The 24,573-nt window shown below is 56.0% G+C and overlaps 8 protein-coding genes across 8 annotated transcripts; 4 read left to right on the top strand and 4 right to left on the bottom strand.

Annotated features, from left to right (window-relative positions):
* Positions 1-228: 228 nt before the first annotated feature.
* On the top strand, positions 229-1,567 carry C8A04DRAFT_31306 (FtsJ-like methyltransferase-domain-containing protein; the record flags this gene model as incomplete). The annotated part of the gene is made up of 2 exons (XM_062781715.1): positions 229-331; positions 390-1,567. 2 exons carry the CDS (start codon positions 229-231, stop codon positions 1,565-1,567), a joined length of 1,281 nt encoding a protein of 426 aa, XP_062634470.1.
* Positions 1,568-1,705: 138 nt separating this feature from the next.
* Positions 1,706-2,428, bottom strand: C8A04DRAFT_14362 (uncharacterized protein; the record flags this gene model as incomplete). Its single annotated transcript, XM_062778060.1, has 2 exons — positions 1,706-2,116; positions 2,189-2,428. 2 exons carry the CDS (start codon positions 2,426-2,428, stop codon positions 1,706-1,708), a joined length of 651 nt encoding a protein of 216 aa, XP_062634469.1.
* A 466-nt stretch (positions 2,429-2,894) lies between these two features.
* Positions 2,895-4,369, bottom strand: C8A04DRAFT_14352 (uncharacterized protein; the record flags this gene model as incomplete). The annotated part of the gene is made up of 2 exons (XM_062778057.1): positions 2,895-4,051; positions 4,120-4,369. 2 exons carry the CDS (start codon positions 4,367-4,369, stop codon positions 2,895-2,897), a joined length of 1,407 nt encoding a protein of 468 aa, XP_062634468.1.
* A 4,112-nt stretch (positions 4,370-8,481) lies between these two features.
* C8A04DRAFT_39332 (peptidase M24, structural domain-containing protein) lies at positions 8,482-10,288 on the bottom strand (the record flags this gene model as incomplete). Its single annotated transcript, XM_062784550.1, has 6 exons — positions 8,482-8,538; positions 8,608-8,694; positions 8,779-8,943; positions 9,040-9,303; positions 9,393-10,177; positions 10,240-10,288. 6 exons carry the CDS (start codon positions 10,286-10,288, stop codon positions 8,482-8,484), a joined length of 1,407 nt encoding a protein of 468 aa, XP_062634467.1.
* Positions 10,289-12,187: 1,899 nt separating this feature from the next.
* On the top strand, positions 12,188-12,610 carry C8A04DRAFT_14346 (uncharacterized protein; the record flags this gene model as incomplete). Its single annotated transcript, XM_062778056.1, has 2 exons — positions 12,188-12,379; positions 12,449-12,610. 2 exons carry the CDS (start codon positions 12,188-12,190, stop codon positions 12,608-12,610), a joined length of 354 nt encoding a protein of 117 aa, XP_062634466.1.
* A 1,212-nt stretch (positions 12,611-13,822) lies between these two features.
* C8A04DRAFT_39330 (protein HIR1) lies at positions 13,823-17,387 on the top strand (the record flags this gene model as incomplete). Its single annotated transcript, XM_062784549.1, has 5 exons — positions 13,823-13,859; positions 13,966-14,040; positions 14,104-14,322; positions 14,386-17,109; positions 17,242-17,387. The coding sequence occupies 5 exons, from the start codon at positions 13,823-13,825 to the stop codon at positions 17,385-17,387; spliced, it is 3,201 nt and encodes a 1,066-aa protein (XP_062634465.1).
* A 2,099-nt stretch (positions 17,388-19,486) lies between these two features.
* Positions 19,487-22,068, top strand: C8A04DRAFT_31300 (uncharacterized protein; the record flags this gene model as incomplete). The annotated part of the gene is made up of 4 exons (XM_062781714.1): positions 19,487-19,725; positions 19,789-20,662; positions 20,722-21,091; positions 21,173-22,068. 4 exons carry the CDS (start codon positions 19,487-19,489, stop codon positions 22,066-22,068), a joined length of 2,379 nt encoding a protein of 792 aa, XP_062634464.1.
* Positions 22,069-22,468: 400 nt separating this feature from the next.
* Positions 22,469-23,260, bottom strand: C8A04DRAFT_31299 (uncharacterized protein; the record flags this gene model as incomplete). The annotated part of the gene is made up of 1 exon (XM_062781713.1): positions 22,469-23,260. The coding sequence occupies one exon, from the start codon at positions 23,258-23,260 to the stop codon at positions 22,469-22,471; it is 792 nt and encodes a 263-aa protein (XP_062634463.1).
* Positions 23,261-24,573: the final 1,313 nt, after the last annotated feature.

Here is a 24,573-nt window from a genome sequence, read left to right as displayed (position 1 = left end):
ACCTCAATATCCTAATTTTATGAGTGAGTCTTGCTCATCGCCCACTTCACATTTTGACAATTGCTCCCATTCCTCTGCGTCCCCTCACAGATTGAGTCCGAAACCAAGAAAAATTCATTTATTTTGACCTCTCAAGGTGTTTGGGCTGCCTTTTCTCGACTTCCCCCCTCACTATTCGGTTTTCCTTTCCGCTGAGCGAGGGGTAGCTGTACTCACCCTCTCAACACCATGGGAAAGTCGTCCAAAGACAAGCGCGATGCGTACTACCGGCTAGCCAAAGAGCAAGGATGGCGTGCAAGAAGTGCCTTTAAGCTGCTCCAGCTGGACGAGGGTGAGTTGGTCCAACCTCTTCTCTACCTACTACCCAGACACTAATTAGGGTACTGTAGAGTTCAACCTCTTCGAAAACGTCACCCGTGTTGTCGACCTCTGCGCAGCCCCAGGGAGCTGGTCCCAGGTGTTGTCCCGGGTGCTCATCAAAGGCGAGAAGTTCGGCCGCTCTGCCTGGCAAGACAAGGAGGCCAAGTTCCGGCAGCACATGCTCAACGTCGTTCCGTCCGACGAAAAGCCAAGCACTTCTGCAGATGCCCCAGCTTCAAACAACGAACCAAAGCCCCGCCGGGACGTCAAGATCGTAGCCATCGACCTACAACCCATCAGCCCGCTCCCCGGCATCATCACCCTGCGCGCAGACATCACCCACCCGGCCACCGTCCCCCTACTCCTCCGGGCCCTCGACCCAGAGTACGACCCCTCACCCACGCCTCAAACCCAACCCCAAAACAAAAACCAAAACCAAAACCAGCAAAACCAAACCCCCTCGTCCCAACAACCCGTCGACCTCGTAATCAGCGACGGCGCCCCCGACGTAACCGGCCTGCACGACCTCGACATCTACGTGCAATCGCAGCTCCTCTTCGCCGCGCTCAACCTCGCGCTGTGCGTGCTCAAACCAGGCGGCAAGTTCGTGGCCAAGATTTTCAGGGGTCGCAACGTCGACCTGCTGTATGCGCAGCTGAAGGTGTTTTTCGACAAGGTGTATGTCGCCAAGCCAAGGTCGTCGAGGGCGAGTAGTGTGGAGGCGTTTATTGTTTGTGTGGATTTCAGGCCGCCCGAGGGGTTTAGAGCTAGTTTGGAGGAGCCGTTGGGGGTGGGGGGGAGGTTGGCTGGGTTTGTTGGGCCGAAGGATACACCGGTCGTGTCGGCCGTGTCTGGGCCGGCGTCGAGAGTGACGATGCAGAACCCGGACACGGGAGCGTGGGATTTCACGCCGGGACGGACAACACACCCGTTGGACACATCAGCAGCGGACGGGCACGGAATCCACGACCTCGAGGTAGACGATCTCTCGACAGACCCCCGAGACAAGAACACACGCTGGATCGCCCCCTTCGTAGCCTGCGGCGACCTCTCGGCCTTCGACTCCGACGCCTCGTACAAGCTGCCCGACGACCACGTCTCGCTGGACCCTGTGCAGCCGCCGACTGCGCCGCCGTATAAGCGGGCTATCGAGCTAAGGAGGGCACATGGGGGGGCGTATGCTGCGGCCAAGCGGGAAAGTACATAGTTCTGTATAACTAACCTGCACCAAAGTATATAACAAAATAAACCCCCCTAAATTAAACCACCTCCCGAAAATACACCAATTACCTCATGCTCTCGACTCATCTGCCGCTAAAATCCCCGCCGCGTTCCAAAGGCACAACTAAGCAAACACCTTCCCCGGCCCCGTCCGTTCCATAATAACCAGTCCCCCTCCTTCCCCCCCCGTCCCTCCCGAAATAACCTCCCTCGCCCCCAACGTCTGCTCATACAACCTCACAGCCCCCTCGCCGCTCGTGAACAAGAGACAGCGCCTCAAGTTGGGCCAGGAATTTAGGATTTGGTCCAGACAGGCCATCATCCAGCGGGCGAGCCCGCGGTTCTGGTGGGCGGGGAGGACGTAGACGTCTGTGAGATAGGCGAAGGTTACTGTGTCGGTTATTAGGCGGGAGAGGCCTATCATTTTCATTTCTTTTGTGGCGGGGGACTTTTTCAGGGGGGTTGTTTCCTGTGTGTTGGTTGCCCCGTTGTTGGTGCTCTGCTGCGGTTTGGTTGGGTCGTGGTTGTCTTCTTGCTGCCGCTGTTCCTGCTTTGGACCGTCCCGCGTCTGGTCGTCCTCCTCAAGCTCATCCCCATCCACATGCACATACAACCCCAAACAAAGCGACGTCCTCAAACACACCCTCAGTTCCTCCTCGTCAAACGGCCGCGCCCAATAGATCATGTCTGTCGCAAAGGCGGCTTGTACTGCCTCAGGCTGGATCAAAGCCGGGTCCGTTGAGATTGTGTATGTTACGGTGGTGTTGCCTTTTGTTGTTGTGGAATGATCATTGGGAGGGAGGGTGATGGAGCGGGTCCAGGATTGGGGGGTTCTTAGGGGGGTCATTGTATGAATGTGATGGGGGTTGAGGAATTGAGTATGGTTCAGATGTAGCCTGAGGCAAAGAGCAAAGAGTTTGAGAGGGAACAAGGGGAAAAGTTGTGTTTATATCGTGGGAGTTGAGTCACTAATTCACTAGTTATGGGCATTAGCATTAATGAGTCATTGACCAATCGCAACATTGCTAAAGCCAAGAATGCACTGCAACTCAAAAACAACAAATTCACATGCCAGTAAAATAAGATCGGGGTAATTATCAATTAACACTGCCTAAAGCATGATCGAAGCGAAGTCATAGAAAAACATTAAGGACTGATAAGTCAAAGGCAGCCACCCTCAATCACGCTCCCCCGCACTGATGACCACTGAACCCCGAAAACAATAGCCACCACCCCCTAATTTTTCTTCACAATCATGATCCCGTCATATCATGAGAAGGCATTCCCATTGCCTGTTCCTGCTAAGCGAACGCTTAGTAGTAGAGCGGGTGGTCAGGGTCAGTCAAGTCAAAGACAACCGACGAGTGGGGCTTGGCACCACCACGGTTGGCAAACTCGCGGTCGAAGTCGATCGAGCGGTTGAAGCTGAGGCTGCCGTCGTCGAGAATGTCAATGTACAGCGCCTTGAAGTCAGCGGGGGTGTTGATCAAGCCAAGAGCGCCGGTCTGGACGAAGTAGTCGGTGACGACGATGTGCTTCTGGTCAGGGGTGACCTTGATGTAGTGGGGGCCGATGGTCGGCTGGTCCTCATCGGGGTTGTCGAGACGCTTGACGTTGTTGAGGTCAGAGATGTCGAGGGCGGCGATGTGGTCGGCAGTCGTCAGGGTCAGGTAGATGAAGCGGCCGTCCTGGGTGATGTCGGTGTAGATGGCGGTGGTGTCACGGGCCTTCGGGCCGAGATCGTACAGGAGCTCGGCGACACCGGGCTTGCCGTGCTGGTCGAGACGCTCGGGGTAGATGATCCAGACCTGGCCGAGGTGGACAGCCGTGGCGAGCGCGGCACCCTCAGGGTTGCCAGGGATGTGCTTGACGTCCTGGATACCGCCACCGTCAGGGATGGTGATGGTGTTGAGGATCTTCTTCGTGTCGAGATCCCACAGGCGGAGGGTGTTGGCACGCTTGATGCCGGTGCTGGGATGCAGGATGGTCACCGGCTCGACGAAGTCAGACGTAAGAATGTTCTTGCGCTCCCAGTCGATGCTGAGGCCGTGGGGATTGAACTGCTCGTCCAGGATGTTGAGCGTGGACTCAACATCGGTGACCTCGGGCCACTCGTGGATGATGTTGAAGTCGGCGTCGGTCTCGACGAGGCGGCCGGGCGAGGTGCCCACGGCCGAGCCCATGTAGGTGATGTAGAAGCCGCCATCGGGCTTGGCGCGGATCTCGTCGGTGATGGACGAGAAAATGCCGCGGTTGGACTTCTTGAAGGTAGGGCGGTACGGGTTGGTGGTGTCGAAGTAGAAGGCCGTGTCCTGGGTCTTCAGCAGCGACAGGAGACCACCACCGATGAGGGTCTTGCCGTCGAGCGAGGGTCCCAAGTGGTGGGGGTCGTTGCCGCTGGATGGGACGTCAGTCACCCACAGGAGGGTGCCGAACGTGTCGTCGTCGAGCGAGTAGGTGGCCAAGAAATCTGAAGTTTGTCAGTCATGTGTCTCTCTCACATTGTCCACTGTCCTATCTAGCGAGGGAGAAACTCACCCTTGTGACGCTTGTCACCGGCACCGGTCCAGAAGTAACCAATCTTCTTGGGCTTGATGTCGCTGGCCTCAAACGGCGGGCTGGGCTCGGCCGGGGTCGGCACCTGCAGAATGGGCAGAGCCGGCGAGAGGTCGTTGAGGGGAGTTGTGACGCCCGGAATGTCGGGGATCAGAGGAGGGAGCGAGACAGGAGGGAGCGTCAGAGCTTGGCCAACCGCGGCGAGGCCGGCAAGGGTAGTAACCGACTTCATTATGAAGGAGCGGGAGAGGGAGTGTGAGATATTAGAATTAAGTCGAGGGTGTACCAGGGATGGTGAGGCGGATGAGGATGTGGGTGATGGTGAGAAGGTTTGAGGCAGTTTGCGTCCGGGAGATGGTCCTCTTATACGCCTTCCTCCTCTCTCGTCGTTCCCCCTGTTACCATCCCATCGGGGATATCATCACCACATCGCTCATCCCACATCCCACATCCCACTCTCGCATCTCACCACCACCGATCTTCTTTCTTTTGCCCGGCCATACCACAACTCGACATTTCCATCCACGAGCACGCAACCCGAGGGTTTCTCGCCGCCACCGTCCTGTCCACGACCACGACCACAGCAACTGCAGTTGGAGAGGGGGGTGGGCCATCTCGGAACAAGAAGTGATCGACTGGAGCTAAGATGCCCTGAGCTAGTAGAGGAGGAAGAGTGCTGGGATGGGGCTGGGAACAGACGTTGGGTCAACCGGACCAGGGACCCCCCCGGGCTCGAGTCCGCAAGAACGACGACGGCGTGACGATGGACGCGGGTAAGGTGTCGTGAGCGGCTAGCCTGGAGAGACAACGCGATTCAGCACATCCCCTGTCAGGCTATTGCGGACTCTCGCGGCTTCCATTCCGTCCTAGCTGTCAGGGCGGACTTGAAGGTCCGTGTCGTGGACATCGGATTACCCTGACACGGTACCTGATATCTGGTACTTTCGTACAGTACTGAATATCAAGCAACTCCTGGCCCTCGAGTTAGGTATCAACTCCTTGAACCCAGACCCAAACAGCATGTCACTCACATGTTAACAGGCCCAAGCAACAAGTCACTCGTCTGCTCGAAGTCTATGTAGTATACACCTCGGCCTCATTCCTCCGCCCAGGGTTCCATTCTTTCCTTTCCTCTGGCAGATCTCCATCAAGCTTTTGCCACCCACCATCCGGTCCCACGGCTCGGCACACCGTCAACGAAGGAAACCTGGCTGCCGGAGCGCTAGCGGTAATGTAATTTGCAATTCGGGACAAGCAGCATCTGCAGCAAGCACGCACGCACGATGTGCCTGAAGTGAGTGTGTGAGTGGGTGTGTGGGGCGAGGTCGGTTCCCGGGTAGGTTACTGTGCAGGCAAGCACGGCAAGGTACATGTAAGTTAGGTTCCTGCTGCGGTTCCTGTGGATGTTGCCGTTGCCGGGCATGTTTTGGGCAGATGTGGGCAATTCTAAGATGAGATTGGGTCAGCTGAAACCAAAGTGCAGGAACTGCTGCCCGTCAGTCCCGTCTGTCCCGTCTGTCAGTCTGCCCGATGCCGAGCTGTGAACATGAATGCCCGGCGATCATCCCGGTCCCCAACCAAACCCGGGCCTGTCTGCCTGCACCGTCCCAGCCCAATGGGACGAGGGTTGGTGAAGAAGTGGCATGCAGAAAATGGGGAAGACCAGGGTTTGAATTTCTGAACTTTTTAGGATGTGCTAGGCTCCTGGGATTACCTGGGATCTCGGCATGTCAAGATCCCGGCATGCTGGGGGTCCTAACTTTGCACGGGACTTGTTGCGTGGTGAATTTGTGACTGGCGTTTGCGAGTTGTCATCGTTGTCATGGTGTTGTTGCGGGCGGCTGAAAATTGTGGGGCTCGAGCTAAACATCACGACATGCTTGGCATGGTGGTGACATCCGAGCCCTGCCCGGCAGATCCCCACGTGCAGCCCGTCTTTCTCGAGAAATCGAGAACTCGCCACTCCCTTTCGGGTCTGGTGCCTTTTTCTTGGTAAAAGTCTGGGGGAGACCACCAGGTTGGACCCACGAACCCCCCCCTCTTCGGCAGCCTCCCGGCCCTCCTCTCCACACTCCCTCTTTGGGTCTGTGCAAAAACCAGGGGCAGTCCGATCTGGAGATGTTGATCGGAATTTGACATGCTGCACACTTCTGCGCCAAAACCGACATCGTCAGTGGGGGTGCAGATGTTGTCATCGTAGGTCGCCGAACTACCCCAGGAACATCTCGAAAACCGTGTTCGACGCCCTTTGAACCCCTGGCTTAGGCCGAGTCCATCGTGTCTCTGTCCCCATTACGGACGTCGTGATGACACCCAATATCGCCCAACATCCCGCATCGAGAGATTCCAGACAGACCGATCTTGTTGCTTTGCCGCTTGCGTGATGTTGCATCTTCCATCGTCCCACATCACGAAAGGGCCCAGGGCCTGCTCTCCAGTTCTCCAGTTCCGTTCACTTGTGCCCGGATGGCCAGCTACCCGACCGCCCGGCTCCCTCCTTCAACACGCCGGCCAAAAACGGAGATTTTTCTCCTTCTTCACACGCTCGCCAAGCCTGCGATCTGCCCCTCCATCAACAACACCCACAGAATAATCTGCACGACGCACTCGCGTCACGCTCCAGGGTATCTCGATCGTTCCTCTCGTGTGAGGGGAGGGAGGACAGGCCAAACATACATAGTGTACGTACTATGTTGTGTCGTACAGATCATGACTGATAGACAGGCAACCTAACGGGCAACTGCCAATACGTTGAGTAAGACAAAGAGGCGTCCAGTCGAACGAACCCGTTGGAAGCTCGTTCATGTCGATCTCATCCGCGCTTCTTCAACGCCGGTTTGTGTAACCCACCCCGCGTGCCTGGTAATGTGATGCGGAATTTCCCCTGAGCATCTCATGCTGCAGCACAACATTGACGAAAAAAGAAAATGATAATAAAAAGACGGTGATGAAATCGGGTTTTACACGCCTTCGCCCCACGGCAATGCATTGGCCCGGCAGGAGGAATGGCCTTGCGAGGTTCCATCGTGCCATCGCCCATCGCCCCATCATCCCACACTCCCAGGTTGGCGGCCTGACTAAACAAATCGTCTTTGTCTGGCTGGCGCTTCCACTCAACCCAAGATGGATCGAACCATACCGCTTCCATCGCTGGTCGCTATGACGCCTTCTTAGGGAGAACGCTGCCCTTGCCCCCGTGGGCCGTCGCCCGTCGGTCAATCTCTCGGAGACCTCACTGGCAGGGTTGAGAGGGTCGATGTCCCGGACGGAGTAACTCCTGCGTAGTATTCCAACTCCCAGCCCCCCCAAGAAACCCCCACTTGTCACATCTCATCTTGTTCAAAGGACCCGGCACACCTCACTTCACGATGACAACAAGCTTCTTCTCCACGGTGTAGTGCCTTGGCGCGCGGTCTCCTTGGTGGGAATGACTTCAGGTGACTCTGAGGAGCAGGAGGAAGCGGTGTGGTTTGGGAGAAGTTGGTCGTCATTTGTCATCCAGGGATGTCACAGTTCTTTTCTGCTGCTAGAGCTGTTTTGCCGTCCGAACCGGTCTTGTTCTCCTCATCCGGTGCGCTGCTGTGAGAGAGAACGGATGGGGAGAGCAACAAGGTGAAGGACGTCCGAGAGAGACCCAGGACCGACCGACTCCTCAGCTCCTCGTATCCCCGACAAGGTGACCGACTCTGCATTACCGAAATTTCCTCGAGGCACGTCGGCCATGATGAACAATGGCGACTGCCCGAGCTGGAAATCCAGCCCACAGCCTCGTTGGTCAGCGTGCCATCGAGAGCACCTCTTGGCAATGTCGAGCTCGTCCCAGAACCGGTTTTCTTAAAATGGGAGCAGAGCCATGGCACCATGGGTGAAGTGGCAATCTCGATCGGAAAAATCTGCTAGAGTTGGAAGAGGGCGGGGATCATATGCCGGATCTTAAGAGGTATGGTGAGGGATGTAAGTGGCCCGAGTCTAGAACGGGTCTGGAGAGGGACCTGTGGGATGTTATAGAGTCGCACTGAGTATTTAGGTAACTAAGCTTTGGGGAAGGGTAAGAAAGAATTATCGCCAGAGAACGTTGAAGAGTTCCTCAGTTAGCTGAATCCAAAGGGGTAGATATCTTGAGTAACGAGGCTGTGATTAGTCAAGGGTAGGATAAATGTGCTTCAATAAGAACAGTGCGAAATGACAATCAATATAATTTTATGCTGAGCAAATTCCCTTCGCATTCACGTTAAGGTGGTGGGAAAACAACCCCCAGAGAGGAAAAAAACCACCACCAAGGGACGAAAACATAACACAAACTCCAAAAATCCAAAATAGCACATATGCGACACTCAGCACATGTTAGTAGTCGTCTCCACGACTAAGAATTTCCTTGTGTGTTTCGCGGAGAAGGAAGGTCTGTAATATTGTTAACCTAATGTTTGTGTAACCATTTAGTTGGTTGCGGAAACTCCGGAATAAACTCACATGTTCAAACTGGGCGGAGTAAGAGCCCTTAACATCCATGAGAGGCTCATACTCGTCAACGACACCTGCTTGAACCAAATGATTCATCTGTGTTTTTGTCAGCTTGGTTTCAGGACATTTGAGAGGGTCTCATTTCACAAAGCATTATACTTATAAGTAAAGTAGACTTACGCCAGCGAGGTATTTCTCAACACCAAGACGTTCGAGATATCGACGGCAAAACACAATGGTGCCAAAGTTTTCCCGAATAGTCTTGTGCAGACGCTTGGCAGTAGACAAAGTCAAGGGCGGGTTCGATGGAGCGCTGTAGCTGAGTCCGTAGCCATAAATGCCAACCTATTAATTTGTTAAACTCAGCTCCCATATTTGTAACCAAACTTGATGAAAATATTGACTCAAAATAAACAAACAAACAGAAAAATACAAACTTACATCGTCAACAATATAACCGCGGCCGGTCGACCCAAAAGTCTCAATGGCAAACACCTCGCCCTCCTCCATTTTGGTCTGATCCCGAGTCTTAATAAACGGGATCGACTTGCCGCCATGGATGCGGTACTGCGCGATGTTGTGACCCGAGAGGTTTCGGATGGGTTTGACGCGGTACGTCTTGCCACGGATTTCCACCTCGTAGCTCTCCATGACCTCTTGGATGGCGGCGCTAACATCGCTGATGCGGACGTCGATGCCGGCGGTCTACATAAATTACCTTGTTGTCAGTCTTACACCTCATTCCCACATACTTTTATCCTGTTGCTCTTTTACAATGATTGGTCTTGACTCACCTTCACACCGGTATTGGTCGCATCCTTGACTGCAGCCAGCAAATTGTCATACGTCGGGTCAAACGCCGTGGTGAAGGCACTGTCAACAATCCACCCGTTGATCTGCACCCCAAAGTCCACCGTCAACACATCCTGCTGCTGCAGCACAACCGGTTTCTGGCCCGGGTTCGGCGTGTAGTGTGCCACCTGGTTGTTGAGACACAACCCCGTGGGGAATCCCATTCCAGACTTGAGGCCATCACCGGGGCCCAGACCGGAATTATCCAACAGGGCCCGGACGCTGTCCTCGATGCCCTCAGCGATATCAAGCAGTGCCACGCCTGGCTTGGCGAACTCGTGCACCCATCGGCGGGTCTGGCGGTGGATCTCGGCTGCCTTGCGGTAGTTCCGGAGGAAGGTCTCGTCTTCCCAGTACTTCTGCCGCGCCTCGTGGCGGTGTTCGGCGGTCGTTGTCCGGGAGGTGGCCTGGTAGTGCTGGACTTCGCCCTCGGGGAAGTTGCCGGAGGGGAAGAGCTGGTCGAGCGGGATTCGCGGGGGGGAGGTCTGCTCGAGGGGCGAATTGGCCTTGCTCTTCTTCTTGGACTTTTTCTTGTTGCGCTTCCTGCGCTTCTTTTGAGTGGTTTCTGCGTCGGCCGTGGTTGGGTCTACTTCACCGTCGTCACCGTCGCTCTCTTCATCGTCACCACCGCCGTTGCCGAGACACCCATCCCCGTCTCGGGCAAGGTGACAGCCACGCTTTTCTCCTCCGGACAACGGGTTCGAGCCGTCCAGGCTGGGTGAGTCACCTGTTTTGTTGTTTTAGCCAAAGAAAAAACTTTTCAACACTAGTTTACATCCCGAGTCTTACCATGTCCATGGTGCCCATGTTCATCGTTCTCCGGAGATCTGGCACCCATCCCGACATTGACAAACTGCAGTAGGTGCGGATGAATCGATATGAATACCAACAACAACCTTCTTTTACGGTTGAGACGAAGTAAACAGACGTTGAGACGTTGACGTGTTAAGTTGTGGGGTGAAGACAGTTCAAATTGAGTTGAAGGATGGGGCTGCCTGTGCCGGCCCTGTGCGGATTACTATTGGCTGGCACCTGAAAGTTAAACCCCACAGCGGCCCGTCAATCCCCAGCAAAACCAGCTCACCCCACCGACCGTTTCCATGGTTTCGGAAGCTGCGATGGAAGGCTTCGGCCCGCGCCGTGCTTGCTGCGCAAGTATGTATCAAATAAAACTTGCTCAACTCAGCGGGACAAGTGAGCAAGTTGTTGAGGTGCCTCAAAGACAACGCAAGCGGGCAGTTGGATGATCTTCTGGTCGGGTACCCGAACGTAGTGTAGATCCACTGCTCGGGGTGTCAGTTCAGCTTGCAAAGATCCTCGACCCAGGCGCCGCCATGCTTTAGCAACGTGGTTACTCGATGCACTGGGCTTAAAAGAAGGGAGCATGGCATTGGGTCTGCATGGTATATCCCCCGCATGATCTTCGGGTATTAATAGTATGTCTTGAGGTCCTACCCATTACAAATCGCCGATCCCGGCCCGGAAAAGCCAGGTGCCTCTTCAATTCGGATTCCGAATAGCTTCAAGATGCTGGCCCCACGGTGCGGGGCAGTTTTTCTCCCGTTGTGGCTTTTCAACAGGTCGGCGCGTTGTGGGTCCACCCTGGTCCCACACATATTACGGTTTGCAGTTCACAACCACAAGCCCGTCCAAACTTCGACTGGACAACCAACTGTGGTGCGAAAATATGGTTATTTTTCAAACATTTTTTTTTATCCACCACCTCATCCACCACGTTGCGACCGACCCCTTGTTGCGCTAAATTGTCTATGGATCTTGGTGTGAATGCCCACAATGGATGGTTAGAATGACACGCGAAATGACGCCGGCGCAGGTCGCTGGGACGATGCGCCGAGCCTGAGATTTCGAAACGAGCGACAATGCCGGGAAGCTTTCGAAAGCTAAAAGCGTGCGGGGAGGAAGGGCGCGAACTGGGGTGAATATCGCATCGCCACGTGTCGAGGGGTGTGCAGCTGTTTTATTTTCCTGCAGCCGGGCGGCAAACGGTTTCGTTCTCGAGGCTTCAATCTCCTCAAGTCTAGTGCTCAAGGCTTCAAGGGACTGTAGCGGCCGAGGCTCGAAAAGGCCAGACAGGGGGAGAGTTGAGCGAAATGATGGCCCAACATCGGAAGAGGAACAGGCGACAAAGCGGGCACTGAAACAGACGGCAATTCACCAACGATAACGCCAGTGAGAAGCTTGGAGCTCTGACGGCGTTTACTGGGGTCTGTTCCGGGGAAGAAAAAGGAGTGTCGCGGCAGCTGGTGGTGTGGGTGGTGCCGGCGTTCTCGCACCAACCCCGTGTTTTTGTGCCGCCCACCTTTTGTTTTCCCGCCTGGAACTGCGGCTCCGCGACAACCACCCTCGTTTTCATCTCTTTCGTGCCCGCCTCGTTTGAACGAAAGCAACTCTTTGTCAAGGACCCCGTCATCATCGTCCCAGGCCTCTTGTTGTGGCGTTTTTGCGACCAGAACGGCTTCTTTCTTCGGTAAGTAGAAGCATGTCTGCCCTGTTCTTTGCGCCCGACCTAGCTTGCGATTTGGGTTGTCGCAGAGCGCGACAACGCGCGCGACAGGGCTTGCGCGCCAACACCGTTCGCGTTTTTTGCGTCCTGACCGCCAGAAAACAAACCATACAAAACCACCTGCTAGCCGATTTGCGTCTCCCAGTTTTGACTGTGTAGTTACTTACCCATTTCCGTAGACTACACTACGTTCGAACTCTAAAAGACGCAGAGATGGCTCGCGAGACGCGGTCGAAGACGGGCAATTCCAAGCCTCGTGTCGTCCAGGTCGTTGACACGGCCCCGACCATCACGCGCAAGGCCGCGCCCAAGAAGAAGGCTGTCAAGCCCGAGGCCAAGGGTGCTAAGCCCGCCGGTGTGACCAAGAAGAAGGCGGCCCCGAAGAAGGAGGGCGTCGTCGCCAAGGTAACTCATCGCTCTTCAGACGGTTTCGATCACCGTACCATGCATCTTCGTACTGACCGACTATTGTAGGCCAAGGCTGCCGTCAAGAAGGTCACCAAGAAGGCCGAGGCTGCCGAGACTGACGCGGAGGAGACGGTTGAGAAGGCCGAGAAGGCCGAGACGACCGAGAAAATCGAGAAGGTAGGCGCCCGTTTGGTTTCTGCGACCCCTCGTACTTGCGCCCCGTTGTGAAAATTGATGTCTTCTCCTGTCGACAACGTTTCCACTTTTGACACTTGATGTCGCTTGCACGTCGCCAGCTTATTGACACCTTGATTGTGTAGGAGGCCAAACCCAAGCCGACCAAGAAGAAGGAGACCCCCGTTGCCAAATGATGACGGGATAACTGGCCGCTGGCCGCTTCTTCCCTTTTTTGTCTTGAACCGTGTTAATTGAACAAACTATGGGTGTACCCCACCCACGTTCTACAGGTCACGTTGCTCCTTTTTCTCTCACGTTTCTCTGGTTCGGGTATTCCTTCGGTGGGCAGAGGGTCTCTCTGGGATTTCATCTGGTTTGGTAGAATGGGACCATGGATGGATTGAAGAACAACGGGCTCGGAGTGCTTCGGCGTATCTAGTGAGTTGTCTTTGCAAATGGAATGCGGTAATTCGGACGGCTTGACCCTTTTCCCTTGCCACTTCTATCGGCGTGAGTATGTCCCCGTGACCTGCATTCGACTCGCTTAGAAACGCTGAAGCAGCGTGGCACTCATGCTCGACAATGGGGAGCCTGCTCTGTTGTACTTTGCCCCGTCTTTAAGAGCTTGTTCCGGGGCTCTCGACTTATTTCGTCGTCAATTTCACGGGGGGGACTCGAGCTATAGAGAAACAGCTGAAAGCCGGATGAAATTCATGATCACAAAAAAGGGATATCGAATTTTGTTCACGTGCCTTACCGGCTGTAATTTCGTGGGACAAGCTGAGTACGCTCGGGAAAACGATGGGCGTAGGACGGGGTGACTAGCGCAAACCATGTAATAGAGGTTGATCTAAAATGCTAAAGGATTACCGTAGCTACCGACATAATTCCGTAAACGGAGGATGCTATGTACTGACATGGCTGTTGACGATAGTTTCAGTAACGCAACGGGCAACTATGACATATTTCAGCCCAGCGTCTGCCCCCTGTGGTTCTGGAACTCAAGGGCAGCCCCACACTTGACTCCGGCAGGCAGCGGCCCCCAGACTCGCCAATCAAGAGTGCTGTTTCAGGGCCAGGCCCAGGGCGCGTTGAGTGGAACGTTTTTTATCCACCGCGCGCCGCAGAGCAGACGTGCAGGGTCGCGAATCGCAATTGTCTTGTGCTGTGGGAGCTCGAGTTTCCACATCATCGCTTCCTCCCACTTTCCACAAACCGCATCGACATGAGAACATCGCGTCCATTGGCGCCCCCCTACACATCATGTTCATCCTGAAGCCTTCATGGCTGCGCCATAGTGGTAAGTACTTTGTCCGCGATGCCGCGCTTGTACTTGTCTTTACACTTTTCGTTGGTTGTATGGGAGGGGGTTGCCTATCGCTAACTTTCCGTCTCTTTGCGCGCAGGAGAGCAGAAGGATTTTGAGGTGTACAGCTGCCATATATCGCCCGATGGCTCGAGACTTGCCACCGCTGGTGGAGGTATGTTTGAACACGGATAGTACCCTGTGCCTACCCAGTCGGTTGATGGCTCACACAAGTTAGATGGTCACGTCAGGGTCTGGTCGACCGAAGCTATCTTCGACTCCGAGAACCCGGATAGTAGCAAACCGCGCCAACTTTGTCATATGAGCCACCACCTGGGCACGATCCATTCCGTCCGCTTCTCGCCCAACGGCCGCTACCTTGCCTCGGGCGCCGACGACCGAGTCATCTGCATCTACCAGCTCGATCGCAACCCGCCGTCGCACGCAGCTAGTTTTGGTATGGGGACAAGACACGAGGAGGGGGCTTAAAAGTTCTGATTTAGGAGGCTAACGGTTTCAGGAACCAACGAACCCCCGCCGATCGAAAACTGGAAAACGCACAAGCGCCTCGTGGGCCACGACAGCGATGTCCAGGATCTCGCCTGGTCGTACGACAACTCGATTCTCGTCTCGGTTGGGCTCGACTCGAAGGTGGTGGTGTGGTCAGGACATACTTTTGAGAAATTGAAGACGATCGCCGTCCACCAGAGCCACGTCAAGGGCATCACGTTTGACCCGGCAAACAAGTTTTTCGCGACCGCCGGCGACGACCGACATATCAAGATCTTCCGCTTCACCCCTCCGCCGCCGAATGCGACACAGCATGACATGGTCAACAACTTTGCGCTCGAGAGCACGATCAGTGCGCCGTTCAAGAGCTCCCCGCTCACCACGTACTTTCGGAGATGCAGTTGGTCTCCGGACGGCAATCATATTGCGGCGGCCAACGCCGTCAACGGGCCCGTGAGCAGTGTGGCGATCATAGAGCGTTCTCGGTGGGACAGCGAGATCAACCTCATTGGGCACGAGGGGCCGACCGAGGTCTGCATGTTCTCTCCCCGGTTATTCCACACGCAGCAGCCGAGCGAGAATGGATCGGCCAAGGCGTCGTCCAACCTCGTGACAGTTATTGCCTCGGCCGGGCAGGACAAGACGCTGAGCATCTGGAACACCAACACCTCGCGGCCGGTTGTGATCTTGCAGGATATAGCATCTAAGTCCATATCCGATTTGGCGTGGACGCCTGATGGCCAGACGCTGTTTGCCTCGAGCTTGGACGGCACGATCCTGGCCGTCAAGTTTGAGACGGGGGAGCTTGGGTGGGTGGCCACAGCGGAAGAGAATGATAAGGCTCTGCAAAAGTACGGCGGGTCGAGAAAGGGGATGGGGACGGCCGAGGATGTCGACGGGTTGCACCTGGAGAACCACAGCAAGGAAGGAGAGCGTCGGGGGGCTGAGTCGAGGATGGGCGCTCTTATGGGAGACTTTCAACAGGAAGTCAAGGGGCAGCCGGTAACAACAAACGGGGTAAAGCCGACGGTCAAAAACGGGGAGACCAACGGGACCACCGAGCCAAAGGCAAAAGAGACCCCAAAAGCCAAGCCGTCGGAAGAAAACACAGAAAAGGCGGCGGAAAGGATAGCGGAACTCAAGTCGCGGGTGCAAGTGACGAAAGATGGCAAGAAGCGGGTGGCCCCGTTACTTGTGTCGTCGTCTGCCACTGGTCTCTTGTCGCTGCCCCAGTCAGAGCTGGTCGGAACAAAATCAACAACCAAGGCAGCTACGAACGATACGCCCCAAACAATATTGGATTTGTCGAAGCCGTTTCACGGCCTGCCTCGAGGTGGCATTGCTGCGATGCTCCTGGGTAACAAGAGGAAGGCCGCTGCGATCGAAGGAGAGGAGGACGAAGAGCTCACAACCAAGCGGCCCTCAGCTGGCCCTGTGCCGATTCTCGTTGATACCCCTGAAGGGTTGGAACCAGTACCGCTAACGGCCTCGGCGCAGGGCCTTGCGCCCACGCCGGAATTCCTCCGGCCGGCCGTCATCAGCCCTGCGATTTTGATGTCTCAGGTGCGCCTGGCCGTGCCCAAGGTACGGTCCCACATCGTCAGACCGCTCGAGAAGGGCGTGCTCCAGGGAGAGTCGACCCTAGACGAAGCGTCGAAAGCACCCGAGAATACCATCCTCGAGGCCAAGAACCCGATCAAACCGCGCGAGCCTTCCCACATCACCGCGTCCAAGCGCGGCGCCCTGCTCTGGCAGGACTTCCTCCCACGAGCTATCGTCCTCGTGACAGGCAACAAACACTTCTGGGCAGCCGCCTGCGAAGACGGCTCCCTGCATACCTGGACAGCCGCCGGGCGCCGGCTCCTGAACGGCATCATCCTCGAATCCCAGCCCGTGATCCTCGAATCCCGCGAGCACTGGCTCCTCTGCATCACCTCCGTCGGCCTCTGCCACGTCTTCAACGTCAAGACCATGTCCGCCGCGCACCCGCCCGTCTCCCTCGCGCCCGTGCTCGATATCGCCATCACCCCTCTTTCCCCAGAAGGCGTCGTCACCCCGGGCCCCGGCGTAACCTCGGCACACCTCAACAGCGCGGGCGCCGTGGTCGTCACGCTCAGCAACGGCGACGGGTTTTACTACTCGTCCTCCATGTACGCCTGGCAGCGCCTGTCCGAGAGCTGGTGGGCGCTAGGCAGCCAGTACTGGAACAGCAACGACTCGTCCATCTCAGCACTCTCCTCCACCGCCGTCGGGCCGACCGCCTCCTCCTCAGAAAAGAAAACAACCACCATAACAACCACCACCGAGACCAACGTCTCAGCAGGCATCATCCCCTTCCTCGAGCGCCACACAACCGCCGAATTCCTCCTCAAAGGCCGCGCCTACACGCTCCAGCGCCTCATCAAAACGCTGCTGTCCAAGGACGGCTTCGAAGGGTTCGAGAGCACCGTCAGCGTGGCACATCTCGAGAACCGCATGGCGGGGGCCCTGGCGTTGGAGGCGCGTGAGGAGTTTCGGTTGTATTTGTTTATGTATGCGAAACGGATTGGGGCGGAGGGGTTGAGGGGGAAGGTGGAGGAGTTGTTGAATTGTTTGGTTGGGGGAGTTGTTGTGAGGGAGAGGGAGAAGGGGGGGAGTAGTGGGGAAGGAGAGGGGAAGGGGTGGTTTGGGAAGGGGGAGACGTTGGGGGGGTGGGAGAGGAGGGAGTTGTTGAGGGGGGTTGTGTTGATTTTGGGTGAGTTTTTTATTTTCCTGGTTTTTCCTTTTCCCCTCTGGTTTTACCCACCTTTATATTATTTCCCCCTTGATCATTTTCTCCCCCTTTGCTTCCACCAAACGAAGTCAACACCAGTTAACACACCAGCAGGCAAATTCCGCGACCTCCAACGCCTAACAGTCCAATATGCCCGCATTCTCGGCCTCACGGCGGACGGCGAAGAGGAAGAGGAAGAGGAGGGCGGAGGTGCAGGGCAAAATGGTGCTGCTGCGGATGGAATGGATGTGGAGGAGTAATTAGTGGTAGTGTACTTCTTGTTTCTTTCTTTCATCGTTGCTGGGAAAATGTTACTGGAGGGTGAATCAGTTAGTATCGAGGTTTTTATTTTTTTTGCTGGGCGTGGATATTGGGGGTGGGTTGGTGAAATGATTCTTCCTTTTTAATTTCCGTTCGTTATGGTATGGGTGGTGTTGGCGTCTGGGGAGTTTGGGTGTCAGGGCTGGGGAGTGGTATGGTGTGGTGTGTGTGAGTGTGGGTGGGTGTGTATGCTCTGTGTATTGTTTGCTCGGGATGGGTTTGTTGGGTACTGTACCTTGATTTGTTTGGTGGGTTTGAAAGGGGGAAAACTTACAGTAGCTAGGTATGTACAACTGCTGATTGTTACCGCTACTACTACTGGTATTGTTGCTACTACTACTACCGTTGCCTTACGTTTGTTATCCCACTCAACTACCTATGCTTGGTATCTCGCTCTTGTGGATGAAGTTGTCGTTTTGAAACGCCCCGAGGATGAGGCTATCATTCCCTCTTCTGTGTCACCCTTGAACATTTATGTTCCCCAAGAACAACAATGTAAACAATGTACATAGTAGGAAATTCATTAGGAAGCGGGTTACATCTATCATAGGTAACCGGAGACAGAGTAAATGACAGTCGCCAACCAACCAGCGGACGATGCTCAGTCGGGCGTTGCTCTGACTGTGAGGACACAACCGAAGACGACATGGGCTCGTTAGATCGCGGCGGCCTGGGTTGAGAAGAAAGACGTTGAAACCGGTCTCTTTCGTCATCGAGTTGCGGACAAACGGATCTCGACCGGGGCGTCATGGGGCTACGAAGTACAGGCGAACGACCAGCCGGTGGTTCACGAGACTCGGGTTCTAAGCGCTCTCTCGTCGAAACCCTAAGCGGGTTGACGCCCGGGACGACTAGCCTTCACCCTCGCTTGCACTGGAGGATCCCCAATGCATCGGCCGGGGGAGCCTGCCCCGGGAGGGCGGAGGCGGGCACTCCTTGGGGCAGTCCCGGCGCTAGAGCGGAGTGAGCGGGTTTCATTTTCAGGACACAGCAAGCAGGGCTGAAAGAAAGGCATGGGGCCCTTTGGGGGATTGGGTCAAAAATAGGGACGTTTGCGTCAACGAGCGGAGTGTCCGGTCAGGAGTTGGCTAACGGGGGTCGAATTCCACGAGTCGATCGGAAGAAGAGGGATGATCCGAAGTTTCAGGAACGATCAGTGGAAGGCGAGTGGAAGGGGGGAGAACGGGGCAAAGCTCCCCCGAAATTGAGACGAGGTTTTGCCGTACGTCCGGATTAGGAAGGGGCTGCTCAATCATGAAAGAAAGGGTTAGGGTTAGTTGGTGTCCCTTGCCCAGCTTTCCAACTTCATCTTCATCTTTCCACAACTCTTGTCTCTCAAACTACACTCCAACTTTAGCACTACTCAATGGTTTGTAACGCCATCGGTGCCAATTGTTACCTCAATGACATGATCAGGGACTCAATAACAAAATGCACGGGCCGAGACCCCGGTTCTCTCGTTGCTGTGTCCCCCCACTAGCGCCCAGCTTCGAAAATCGCAAACTCGGAGGTCGAGCTTCCACCGACCCCAAAGTGAGGTTGCATCCTCGGAAGCTTGGGCGAACCAGCGATCCATCATGATTCCGCCAATTGGCACTACCTATTCGCGGAAAATCGAGAAAACGCGCTCATCCGCACCACCTCGCCTATTCTCGTCGAGCAACGCTCTGCAGCTCGCCTGCGCGATCCGTGGGCCCGGGCCAGGATCGGCCAGGAACAGTTCCCCCCCATCATCCATGGCAGTCCCGGGCCGCCCGGTATGTGGGCAAAGAAGGTTAAGCGCGATGGTCGTGGAAACATGGCCAAGTGGTGGAGTGGAGAGCAGAACCGTCTTGGACTCCCTGCGTGACGTGATGGCTGCTGGCCCCTGACGATTCCCGCCCATCCGTGCTGCACAGGATATATTGATTGCGACCCCTCTGCCTTCCCGTCCTCACGTCTCTGACATCCTGGCTCGCGAGTGAACTCTTTTGTGGTTGACACGTGAAACTGTCACCTCGACTTCACCTCCCCCGGACTCGACTCGAGGACTCCAACCATGAAGGGATCCTCGGCGCTCCAGTTTCTCGCGGCGGCCTTGGTGGCTCCCGCCTCGGCCGCCAACCCGTGGAAGAACGTCAACATTGGCGGCGGTGGTGGTTTTGTTCCCGGCATCATCTTCCACCCGACTGCTTCAGGTGTGGCCTATGCCCGGACGGATATCGGCGGTCTCTACCGGTTGAACGAGGATGACTCGTGGACGCCCATCACGGACAGCCTTGCCACGAACGAGAAATGGTGAGATTTGGCTTGACTGTAAGGAAGGGAATGAGTAGTACGGTCACTTACACAAGAGAACAGGGGCAACTGGGGCATTGACGCCGTCGCGCTCGACCCCCAGGATCCCGACAAGGTCTACGCGGCCACGGGCATGTACACCAACTCGTGGGACCCCAACAACGGCGCCATCATCCGCAGCTCCGACCAGGGCGCCACATGGGAGTCCGCTGAGCTGCCGTTCAAGGTCGGCGGGAACATGCCCGGCCGTGGTGCGGGCGAGCGACTGGCTGTGGACCCAGCCAACTCCGACATTCTCTTCTTTGGCGCCCGCAGCGGCAAGGGCCTGTGGAAGAGCGCCGACGGTGGAAAGACCTGGGCCCAGGTCGAGTCGTTCGAGAACGTGGGCACCTACGTCCCCGACCCGGCCGACACCACCGGCCTCAACAGCGACATCATCGGGCTGACGTTTGTCACCTTCGACTCGACCTCGGACCTCCTCGACGGCGCGACCTCCCGCATCTTCGTCGGGACGGCCGACAACAAGACCGCGTCGCTCTACGTGACGGAGGACGCCGGCGCGACCTGGGCCCCCGTGGCCGACCAGCCCCCGACCTTCTTCCCGCACAAGGGCCGCCTCCAGCCGGACGAGAAGGCGCTATACATCACCTACAGCGACGGCCTCGGCCCGTACGACGGCACGCTGGGTGCTGTCTGGCGCTACGACATTGCGGCTGGCAACTGGACGGACATCACCCCCGCGACGGGCTCAGACCTTTTCTTCGGGTTCGGCGGTCTCAGCGTGGACTTGAAAAAGCCGGGCACCTTGATTGTCGCGACGCTGAACTCGTGGTGGCCCGACGCCCAGCTGTACCGGTCCATCGACTCGGGCGCGACTTGGTCGAAGATCTGGGAGTGGGCTGCGTACCCGGAGCAGAACTGGTACTACGGGCTGCACGTATGTGGATTTTATGTTATATTTAGACGTACGGAAGAGGAATTACTGACACTATGCAGACCGACAACGCGCCTTGGATCAACGCGGGCTTCATCTCGCAGGACACCAAGCGGCTAGGCTGGATGATCGAGTCGCTCGAGATCGACCCGACCGACAGCGACCACTGGCTCTACGGCACCGGTCTGACCCTCTACGGCGGCCACGACCTGACCAAGTGGGACGCGGCCGACCGCAACGTCAGCATCTCGTCTCTGGCCGTGGGCATCGAGGAGTTCGCCGTGCTCGGCCTGGCTTCGCCTGTTGGCGGTTCTGAGCTGCTGGCTGCTGTTGGCGATGATTCTGGGTTCACTTTCGAGGCTGATACCGATCTCGGCACCTCGCCCCAGACTCCCTGGATGAACCCTAGCTGGACTACCTCTACCGATGTTGGTGAGTTGCTGTTTCCTATTTCTCTGCGTTTCTTACGTTTTTCCGGTGAAGACAGCCACGATCTAACCCAGCACAACACAGACTACGCAGGCAACAAGCCCGCCAACGTCGTCCGCGTCGGCAACACCGCCGGCGCCCCCCAAGTAGCCATCTCCGAAGACGGCGGTGTCACCTGGGCCGTGCACCCGGGCGCCGACACCTCAGCCAACAGCGGCACCATCGCCTACTCCGCCGACGGCGACACCCTCGTCTGGTCCTCGGGCACCTCTGGTGTGCTCCGCTCCGCCGACCAAGCCGCCTTCGAGGCCGTCAAATCCCTCCCCTCAGCCGCCGCCATCGCCGCCGACCGCCGCAACAACACCATCTTCTACGCCGGCTCGGCCGCCTCCTTCTACGTCAGCTCCGACACCGGCGCCACCTTCACCGAAGTCGCCTCCGCTTTCCCCAGCGGCGTCAAGACTGTCAAGGACATCGCCGCGCACCCGGCCGTCGCCGGCGAGGTCTGGGTCAGCACCGACGCGGGGGTGTTCCGCAGCACGGATTTCGGCGCTACTTTCACCCAGGCCGACAGCAGCATCACCTCCAGCGAGCAGATCGCGCTGGGCAAGGGTGAGGGCGAGGACGCGTGGAATGTTTATGTGTTTGGCTCTGGTGCTGAGGGTGCTAAGCTGTACGGCAGTGCCGATAACGGTGCCACCTGGGTAGATGTCCAGGGGGAGCAAGGGTTTGGTGCCATCGGGTCGAATAAGTTGGCGGGCAGCGGAAATGTGGCCGGGCAGGTGTATGTTGGTACCAACGGGCGGGGTGTGTTTGTCGCTCAGGTTTCGATTGGTGGTGCTGGTGGTGGTGATGGTGGGAGCACGCCTACGACGCTGTCTACTAAGGTGGTTCCTTCGGCTACGACTGGGGTGTCGACGTCGACTGTTGGGCCTAGTCAGGTGCCGACCACTACGGCTCCGGCCAAATGTAAAAAATAGGGGATGAACTTGAAAGGGGGGTATGAGGGTTAGGGTTGATTAAGGGGCGTGGGAGATGAGAAGCAAAGGGGGATGATAGTTCATTGTACATATTTTGGGTTTCAAGTTCATACATATGCTGATGCGTATATACTATATTTTGTCAGGACTTATATTTCTATGCTCATATCCGTATCTCTTCAACCCAGTTCTATTCCTCCGCTTCAGACAACCGATGGTGAAGAGCCCACAAACCGACCGCCACCTCTTGCGCATCCCGATAACCCCCAGTCGTCCAACACTTCCTTATCACCTCAGCCGCCGGGTTATCCTCACTAATCACCGGCCGCAGACCTTTAGCCAGCGCAGCCAACACCTCATCGTCCGTGACATCCCGCTCCGACCCGTACGGAATTTTCCACTACACTATCTCGTACACCGCGCTCCCCAGCGCCGAGATCTCCCACTCCAGCGTCTGTCCCGGCGGCTGCTGCCGGTGCGGCCGCGTGGACCCCGGCCGGCAGTACCTCGATTCGCAATCGTACCACTCGGTTGAGTAGTCCGCGAAGAACTCGGAATCGGCGAAATCGCAGAGTTTCAGCAGCCCTTTTGTACCCTTTCCACTACCACTCTCAACGCCATCATCAAACCAAAGCGCATTTCGCGTCGACAAATCCCCCCATATAATCCCACATGCATGAATATGCGCCACGCCCTCCGCGAACTGCGCCGCCGGGGTCAGCCGGGTCAATACATCCGGCGCCGGCGCCGGCGCCGGCAGCTGCTTCAAGACAGCCGTGCCCCGAATCCGTTCCCTTATACTCCCACCCACCGATGCCCTCTCCAACCTTAACCCCCACGCCTTCTTCTTCCTCACCTCACCCTCACCCTCACCAACGCTTCTAGGATCGTCGATCCCCCCGCCCGGAAGAACAGCCTCTTCAAGCGCCACAAACCGGAGGATACGCGGGCGGGGTCCCAGCGCGGTATACATGGCTGCTTCTTTGCGTAGCACCGTGTCGGTTTCGTCCGCCGGCTTGTTCGGGCCGAGGGCTTCGCGGCCTTCGTACCAGACGGTGCCGCCTTTCAGGACTGTGGGGCTGTCTTTGGCGAGATGGGTAGTGGGATTGTCGGTTGCTACGGCGTAGATTACGCTGTTGAGGGTTTGGCCTAGGACTTGAACTTGGCCGTTGACGAGGAGGGGGTGGCGCATGATTTTTGGTACTTTTTTTTAAAGCTAAAAACAAAAAATGGAAGCGGGTAAAGTGATCACAAATGGGTGGATTTTGAGGTGGTTGGCCCAGTCGGGCTTGTTCTTGAGCTGAAATGAGTGGAAGGAGGTTGACATATGACAGTGAGATGGGAGAAAGGGGAAGACAAAAGTCGGGCAGGGAATTGTGGTTGACGTTTAAACAAAACCCCTGGCCGTATTGTACATGTATTGTTTACGTTACACAGTGAAGCGTTAACCGGCTAACATTAAAAAACCACGCCCCATCCAAGTCAGAAGTCACATAACCTGCATAAGTTAGATCACATTTGTTGAGTCACGAGCCGAATATTTTCAGGAGCGGTTCTAGCAAGGTTGAACGATGTGACCACGCCAGACAATGAGGCCCACCAAGTGTTGAATTACCGAACGAAAGAGAGGCAACAATACCCTGGCATGGGAAGACAAACAAACCAACACGCAGACTAGCCAACTGACCAACCAACAAACGAAGTAACTCGGGCATGGATGACACAGCCGAAAGTTACGGGAGTTTTGTTTCATTTAACGCTAGATCCTGGTTTGAACACTAGGTTGAGAAGGCGTTTTCTCCAAGATGCAATCCTTCGTTCTTTCGCACTCCGGCATCACAGTCGTCAAACCTGAAGCAGAGACCAGTGGAAGGATTCATGCGGCTCAATGTGCGAGGTGTTGGTGAAGGGTGAGGGAGCTCCCTGAATCATGGCCTGTTCCCTCAAACAAAAAATACAATAAAAACACAAACAAGTCTTGTTGACTCCCGCTGTCGAGACACAACGAGCCATTGTGCTAACAAATGATACCCACCTTGGATACCTAAATGATAGCCGCAATCTTCATCTACACCCACATCAGAGGAAAAGAGAAAAGGGGTCAGTCCCTCGCCCAAACTTGCCAAAACTTGAAATGTTCAAGAACCCAAGCGCAGCATCAATAAACCAGGCACAAACTCAGCAAACGGCGCTCCTGCCCTCCCTCCCCGAGTCTACCCTTTATAAGGCAGTTTCCCACCCCCCCAGTCACCACCTCCTCCCAATTCGCCAAACAGCGGGTTTGGCGTAGCGGCATTGGGAGGAGCACTTCGACGGTGCCGTCGTAAATCGAAGTGGTCCCGGGTTCGATTCCCGAGACCAGCGAAGAAAAAGCCCCCCCCGGTGGGCTTTTCGTAACCACCAACCACTATCCCTCCGGATGGGGATAGGGCTTGATGGTGAGCTTTTTGCTTTTTTTTTTTTTTTTTTTTTTTTTTTTTTTTTTTTTTTTTTTTTTTTTTTTTT

This window comes from Dichotomopilus funicola, assembly GCF_033296635.1.
Source record: "Dichotomopilus funicola strain CBS 141.50 unplaced genomic scaffold C8A04scaffold_64, whole genome shotgun sequence".
NCBI classification, from domain to species: domain Eukaryota; kingdom Fungi; phylum Ascomycota; class Sordariomycetes; order Sordariales; family Chaetomiaceae; genus Dichotomopilus; species Dichotomopilus funicola.
The sequence above is the reverse complement of the archived record's forward strand: the minus strand, read 5'-3'. Positions and strand labels throughout refer to the sequence as shown.